The sequence below is a fragment of the Quercus suber genome, unplaced genomic scaffold, assembly GCF_002906115.3.
Source record: "Quercus suber isolate HL8 unplaced genomic scaffold, Cork oak 2.0 scaffold_213, whole genome shotgun sequence".
Taxonomy (NCBI): Eukaryota; Viridiplantae; Streptophyta; class Magnoliopsida; order Fagales; family Fagaceae; genus Quercus; species Quercus suber.
The window spans coordinates 469,510-477,456 of record NW_027069671.1 but is presented as its reverse complement, the minus strand read 5'-3'; the positions used below and the strand labels follow the sequence as shown (position 1 = coordinate 477,456).

At 38.1% G+C, this 7,947-nt stretch overlaps 1 protein-coding gene across 1 annotated transcript; it reads left to right on the top strand.

The window, feature by feature from the left end:
* Positions 1 to 5,832: 5,832 nt before the first annotated feature.
* On the top strand, positions 5,833 to 7,524 carry LOC136070126 (uncharacterized). Its single transcript, XM_065779558.1, has 2 exons — positions 5,833 to 6,902; positions 7,209 to 7,524. Exons 1-2 carry the CDS (start codon positions 5,833 to 5,835, stop codon positions 7,522 to 7,524), a joined length of 1,386 nt encoding a protein of 461 aa, XP_065635630.1.
* Positions 7,525 to 7,947: the final 423 nt, after the last annotated feature.

The following is a 7,947-nucleotide window of genomic DNA, read 5'->3' as shown; positions in this document are numbered from 1 at the left end:
ACTACACTCTTATACAATAAAGATGTAGCTCTTAAGGGATTCCTCCGCATATACAACATGGTATAATACATCGCGTTGCTAATAATACATTTAACATGGTATCATAGTCAAACTCCGTTCTTGGCATCAAACAAAATCTCTAGCAAGCAAAGAAGATTCTCACGTGCGTAACACAGATTCACAACAGTGCCAGTGCCTTCTTTCATATCTGGGTCTACAACATCATGCAGCTCCCATGGAAACTCCATTGCTGCCTCACTGCTACATCTTTGATCTCTCAAGCAAGTCGAACCACTCACCTTACAGATCTGTGCAAATCAAGCCTTCACCTGAAGAAACCAACCCCACAGGCGTACTCCTGGGTCTCTCGTAAAGAAAACCCAGAAATTTGGTTACTCAAAGCCTTGCCACGTGCCTCCACGCTCCGCAGTTGTCTTCGAAAAATCTCCCATGCGCCGCCTCAGATTCTTGACTTCCAGATCGTCTTTTTGACACATGCGCCGCCCTGATGGCCTCCTTGTCCACTGATCTACAAAAATTGAGATTCCGACCCTCATCCGACCTTACACACGCATCCATGCGCCTCCCTAGCTTCTGGCTTCTCTTCCACGCGCCGGTGACTACTCGCACGCGCCACACGCACCGAAAACTGTAGTTGATGTCATGCATGACGTCATTTGATGATGTCAGCAAACAAAGCCACGTCAGCCCTAGACACGTCATCAGCCATGTAAGCAGTGTCGCCTTGTCAACACCACGTCACCTAGCTGACCGTTGACCCAGACCACCCGGATCTGACCATGAGCATTGATAGTTGACTTTGACTAAGACTCGTTGACTTTGACTTTTGCGTTGACTTTTAACCAAAGTCAAAATTTCCAAAAATGTCTATCTTGCTTAGTTTTTTGCGTAGATTCCAATTTTGGGCTCCGTTTTTTCATTTAAAGCTCCAAAATCAGTCTTTTGGCATATTCTTCATTGTGGTTTCTTTAAAGGCATTCTTCAAGGCATCTCCAAGTGATCTTCTCATGCTTATCCAACCTCAAGCCTTCATCGAGCTTCTGCCTTGAGTTTGAGAGAGGGTGTTAAAGATATATATTAGTCATATTAGTCCAATGTAATAGGCCCAAGCCCAGTCCTGCTTGTATTAGTAGTTTAGGATTTAGTCGTCTATATATACTCATGTTAGGGTTCACTGTAACACAGATTATTGTACTGCACTTTTATACAATAAAGATGTAGCCCTTAAGGGATTCCTCCGTGGATGTAAGCTGACAAGGCTGAACCACGTACCCTCGTGTTCTCGGTGTTTCTATTCTATGCTTCCTCTTCCGCATCCACTCTAGCACATACAACATGGTATAATACATTGCGTTGCTAATAATACATTTAACAGAATAAAAGGTCCCTAGCGAATCAATTAATCACTGAAAATGAATGAAGTTCTTAGAAATTCTACAAAATGGTGGTGTTTGATCTCCGAATCAATTTTTGAAACCTAAATATGATCATCGGTGTGATTGAAATTTGAAAGAGAAGGACGAAACCAGTTTGCGTGAGGATTTGTGTTGTGGACTCTGTACTAATCGATGAGAATGATCGGTGACCATCAAATGCTCAGATTTTGTACAATAGATCGAGTGAACTAAAAGTGTGTGTGTGTGTATATTTGAATTGTTGATCAAAGTGTGATTGGAGAACGTGAATATATTCAATGCACTTTTGAAATTGAATTTTGTCCTTTGATTTTTCCCTTCATTTTTTCTATTTCTGTAACTAGGAGATACTATTATTTTTTGGATATTTATAGGTAGGCATCGTCCTGAAATTTAAGCTATAAATAAGTCAGGTCGGATCAAGATTGGTTCCTTATTTTGTTATAAATAAATATCACTATCCATTTCATAAAAAAAGAAAAAAGAAACAATATCATTATTCATAACAATTATGTAGAAAGTAATCAATATTTTCTAGTAACGGTCACATTTAAAAATTAAATGATATTGCTTCAGTTATAATAATTCATATCAATTGTGAAAAATTGTTGTCCCTAACATTACACGTTGCTTTGTAAATTATATATATGAAAAGAAATATGCTACACGATATCTACTCAAGTAAACTAAACTAATTGAGGTCTAGCTTAATTAGGGCAATTGCAGGATTTATCGAGCAAGTTCTTGACTAGACATTACCCAAGCTTGGTCAGTGCAAAAGTAATAATGATTGTGACCCCATAATTCTTGCCTACTATTATGATTAGTAGTGAAGTCAAGATTTTAGTTCGTGGGAGGCAAGAATGGAAGCAAAAGTAATTCCAAGAATATCAATTGACATTAATAAAAATAAAGAAATAGTTATATAATAATGTAATTGTCATATAAAATGTAATGTAATATATATATATATATGAATTCATGTTTCATAGCTAGGTTAATTTACCATTAAAAGTATACAATATACTTGAAATATTGTATACTTATATTACTTCACTGTCTTGATTGCTTTTAAAAATTATATAGAATTCAGCTTTCATTCTCTATTTTTCTAATCATTTAAAATTTTAGTTTACAACCAAAACCTAGGATTTGACATTATGAAAGAATCAAGATACTAAGTGTAGGAGGTTTTGGGGCAAAAGGAATTTAATGTTATAAGAAATAAGACAAAGTAATATATTTCTTTTTTATAATTAGTTTAAGTTTAACCAGCAACTTAATTTTAGTTTAAATGCCATGAGAAGGATGAATTTAATTTGAACTTTAAAAAATGACATGATATGAAAATTGAAATTTAATTGTTGTGAAAGATCATAATTACTGTGAGTTTATGTATTATTTATTATTTATGTAACATCTTTATCTCTTCGTTAGAGGGGACAAACTAATCAAAAAGTACTAATTGTTTACTAATAGAAATGAGTTTTGCGCCCCACCCCCCAACTTCACCTATGGTTATGACTATTATCTCCATAATTATCACCTATATAATATCTCAAAGATTATCATCCATATAATATCAAAAAGTTAAAAAGTAACATTTATTTTTGCTACGCTTATATTGAGCCACGTTAGCATACTACTTTTGTCTAGTTTGGTCTATTTCATTCCACCTCGGTTCATTCAGTCAATTTTGGTCTACTTCAGTCCACGTCGGTCCATTCAATCCATTTCAGTCCCCTCTAATTTACTTCAGTGATGTTTTGGGAGGAGAGATTTATGTAGGAAAATGAGCTACTTCATTGACAATTATTTTACCTTCTTAGCGTAATGTTGCTTTTTTTTTTTTTTTTATATAAAATTATATTTTTCTTAGGTTATTAAAGTTTTGTATTTTTTTTCCTAATATAAGTGATGAATTTACTTATATATACTTCCTTTTTAGGCCATTTAAGACATATAGAGGATAAATGTTTGTAATGCATTACATTATTTACAAAATATATCACCTTATATAATAATTGAATATAAAAAATGCATCATGTTTCCTTAAAAAAAATTACAAATTTAAAACACTTTCAAATAACAAATAGAAATAGCTTAATTTAGAAAATCTATTATATTGCATCGACTATATTTTATTAGAAAATAATCACATCATTTAATTAAGAAGGGATTGGGACTAATAGTACTATAAGTCTCATCTACTATTTTTATTTTTCACTTACCAAAAGAAAAAAACATCAATTTTTTCCACTCATTACACGAATTCACGACTAGTGACAACTAAAATTCAAGCAATAGTCCTTGATTTTGTATACCAAGCAACAACTCAGCTAACATGATATTGAAAATTCTCAAGATTCCTTTTTGAAAAAGATAATATAGGTATCAATTAATTTTATTCTAATTTCAATATAGATAATAAACTATGACTTAAGTATTGAAGATCTTGTTGCCTACACAGTGGCTACACTACATCGATAAACTTTCTAATTCTCCTTTTTGTAGGTGTCAATTATCCATGCCAGTCATACAATCAACTGCTTCATCAATAAAGATTACGCTAAATATTAAATTGTGTACTCTAAGTTTAGGATGATTATTATTTTGATTCCTAATTTTGTCAATAGTCTTCAAACTTTACAAATCCTGTTAATACGATCATTCCATCCACAATGATAAAGAAAAACTACCACTAGCACCACAAATGACATTTTCGGGTGGTGCTGGAGAAGGAAAAACAGAGTAAAAAAAAAAAAACTACATCGCTTTGTGTTATTAACGACATCTTTTTTAAATGGTTGTGGACAAAAGAGCCACATTAATAACTGTGGAGGGGAAAAACCCAACCATACGCAGTGGGCCTAAAACCCAATGTGAAGGTTATTGTATGTCCGAAGAGGCTAAAGTTGTCAAGAGATACTTCACGTGAAAGAAGGATACATGGGGATGAAGAAACTCCGTCCGAAAAGAGCACCTGTGTTCCGAAGATATCATTATCCTCGGATGTAAAGATTCTGGGTCATATAAATATCTGGAGGGCTCGAATGAGCTTACTAGTGACTTCAGCAGTCTAGATAAGTTTTGGACACACCTGGAGATAAGAGGAATGAAGAAATATCTAAAAGGAAAAGCTGCCACCACCGTATTAAATGCACTACAGCAACTTTTCTGACTGCATTTATGTGGAGAAGACCCTTGAACAATATAACTTCAGCTATCGCCACTCACAAAAAGCTGAGGGAGATACATGACATGACATGCATTCAAGTAGGGAGTTAGATGGAGAACAAGTGGACGATGGGGATGATGGGGAAGGATGCTATATAAAGAAGAAGGGCTCCTAATAAAAAAAAAAAAAGAAAAAAAGAAAAGGGGAGAAAAGAGAGGTCTGACTGTAACCCTAAGAATTGTAACCAGTATTTAATTTATCATAAGTCTCTTCGGACTTGAACTTACGTGATCTTTATGTGTATTTTCATGCTAGTTTATATTGGAACGTTGTGATCAACCGTTATAAGCTCCATAGTTAACCTAACTCCATCATCCACACTCTACAAATTTATTATTTTTGGGCTTGGACCACAAATCCTAACCCAACAATTGGCGCCGTCTGTGGGAAGAGCTTGAGTAGAAGTGGAAGCACCAGCAGTTGATAATGGCTGAGCCAGGGCAACAACCAGCAGAATCTAGGGCGTCCCAACATATAGACCATTTTCTCAATTTGGAGCAGAGACAAGATCGTGAAGGTAGCGTACATACTACGCACCCTGAGCGAAGTCAACCGCATGGAGGAAGTCACGTGTCTCATGCAGAGAAGAACAACATGCAACTGGAAATTGAGAGGTTAAGGAGGGAGTTGCGCCATGCAAAAAGAAAACGTATTTCTTCACATTCTGATGAGGATTGGGGTGACGAGCAAGATGTCACTTACGAGCAGAGATCTCGAACACCAATCAATGAATCTTTTTCATACGAAGAGGAGCACCGTCGCAAAAAGCAACCTCAGAGCCCATCACGTGGAGGGGTAGGAAACGATGCTATGAGTAAAGTTTTGAATCAAATCTCTAGGTCACCCTTCACGCACAGGATCAAAGGAGTGAGACTTCCTCGGAGTTTTAACCAGCCAACCTTTACCATTTATAATGGTAAAACGGACCCTGTGGAGCATGTGAGCCACTTTAATCAAAAGATGGTTGTCTATTCCAGAGATAAAGCTCTGATGTGTAAGGTCTTCCCCTCCAGTCTTGGACCGGTTGCAATGAGGTGGTTCGACAGCCTGAAAGCAAATTCCATCAATTCCTACAAAGAGCTCACTTAAGCTTTTGGTTCACGTTTTGTCACATGCCAAAGAGTGGCCAGACCCTTGTTTGCTCTGCTATCCTTGAGCATGCATGAGGGTGAGACCCTGAAGGCTTACTCGGATAGGTATTGGGAGATGTTTAATGATATGGAGGGCAACTTTGATGCAATGGCCCTTGACACGTTCAAGCTTGGCCTCCCTATTGACCACGGTTTAAGGACGTCATTGTTTGGTAAACCTGTTACTAACATGCGTCAGCTCATGGACCGTATTAAAAAATATAAAAGGGTTAAAGAAGATCAACAACAAGGGAAGGGTAAGGACAAGGTTATCCCCCAAGAGAGGAAGGATTTCAGGTCGGACCGTTACAATAACAACAAGCCATGGAGAGATTTCGCTGGGCAGTCGGGATCAGCAAATGCTCAAGCAGTCAATACAGTGTTCAATGAGCCAGTCCACCAAGTTTTGGAAAAGATTAAGAATGAACCATTCTTTAGGTGGCCGAGTAAGATGGTGGGGAATCTTGAGAGACGCAATCACAATCTCTATTGCCAATACCACCAAGACCATGGGCATACCACTGAAGATTGCAGAAGTCTGTGGGATCATTTGGACCAACTGGTCCGCGAAGGTAAATTGAGGCACCTCTTGCATCACTCTAGTGGCCGAGGAGGTCAAATGAATTTCGAGCCCCAGAGGGATGATTTTTCGAAACCTTTATTAGGAACTATCAACGTCATCTTCGCAGTACTGGGAAGAACAGGGTCCTGGCCATCCAAGGTTATGTCAGTAGCTCGGTTACCGACAGGGGACTTTGGTCGAGATCCGAGGAGAGCTAGACCAGTTATCCAGCCATTTTTAGGCTTTTCGGACGAAGATAAGATTGGAACCATCCAACCTCATGATGACGCTTTGGTAGTCACCCTCAGAATTGGAGGATATGATGTGAAGAGGGTAATGGTAGACCAGGGTAGTGTGGTGGAGATAATGTACCCTGACCTCTACAGGGGGCTGAATCTCAAATCTGATGACTTAACACTATACTGTTCTCCCTTGGTTAGCTTTAAGGGAGGAATTGTCACCCCGAAGGGCCAGATACGGCTGCCTGTACATATTGGCTCGGAAGTAGTGGAAATAGACTTCATTGTCGTAGATGTGTATTCCCCTTATACGGCAATTGTAACCAGACCTTGGCTACATACGCTAGGGACTGTTTCCTCTACTTTATATCAAAAAGTTAAATATCCATCCGAAGGGCGAGTTTGTGAAATCCATGGAGATCAATCCTCGGCCAGACAATGCTTGGTGGCTGCCATCCAGCACAAGCCCGAAATCGAGTCTTCGGCCAGGGCCGAGAGAGACTTATAGCAGTTAAAAAGTCGGGTATCACCCGTCGAAGATCTAGATGAAAGCGTTAGATGTGAGGATTTAGTAAAAGTTTTAATTGGGGACAATCTTGAAAGGTTCTTTCAAGTCGGATCTCAGATGCCTCAACTAGAAAAAGAAGAGCTAATTGATTTCCTTAAGAGAAATATTGATGTATTTGCCTGGAGTGCTTACAAAGCCCTAGAAGTGGATCCAGAGTTCATTTACCACCATCTGAAGGTCAACCCACTGATTGTTCCTAAGAAGCAGCCTCCTCGGCGCCCATCTAAAGAACATGCAGATGCAGTCAAAGAAGAAGTAACGAAGCTCAAACAGGCTAGAGCTATTAAAGAAGTTTTTTACCCCGAGTGGTTAGCAAATACTGTGGTGGTGAAAAAGAAGAGCGGGAAATGACGAGTCTATGTAGATTTTATCGACTTAAATAAGGCTTGTCCTAAGGATCCTTTCCCCATGCTAAAAATTGATCAGCTAGTAGATGCTACTGTCGGCCATCCTCGGATGAGTTTTTTGGATGCTTTCCAAGGTTACCATCAAATATCGTTAGCTCCACATGACCAGGAGAAGACCGTTTTTGTTACCCCTACTGGTAATTACCATTATAAAGTGATGCCATTCGGTCTGAAAAATGCAGGCTCTACTTACCAACGAATGATGACAAGGATGTTTGAATCACAGTTAGACAAAAGTATTGAGGTCTATATAGATGATATGGTGGTAAAAAGCAAAGTTGTTTCGGAGCATGTAAAGGACCTTGACAACACTTTTGAAATCCTAAGAAGGCACAAGTTACGTCTGAATGCTTCCAAATGCTCATTT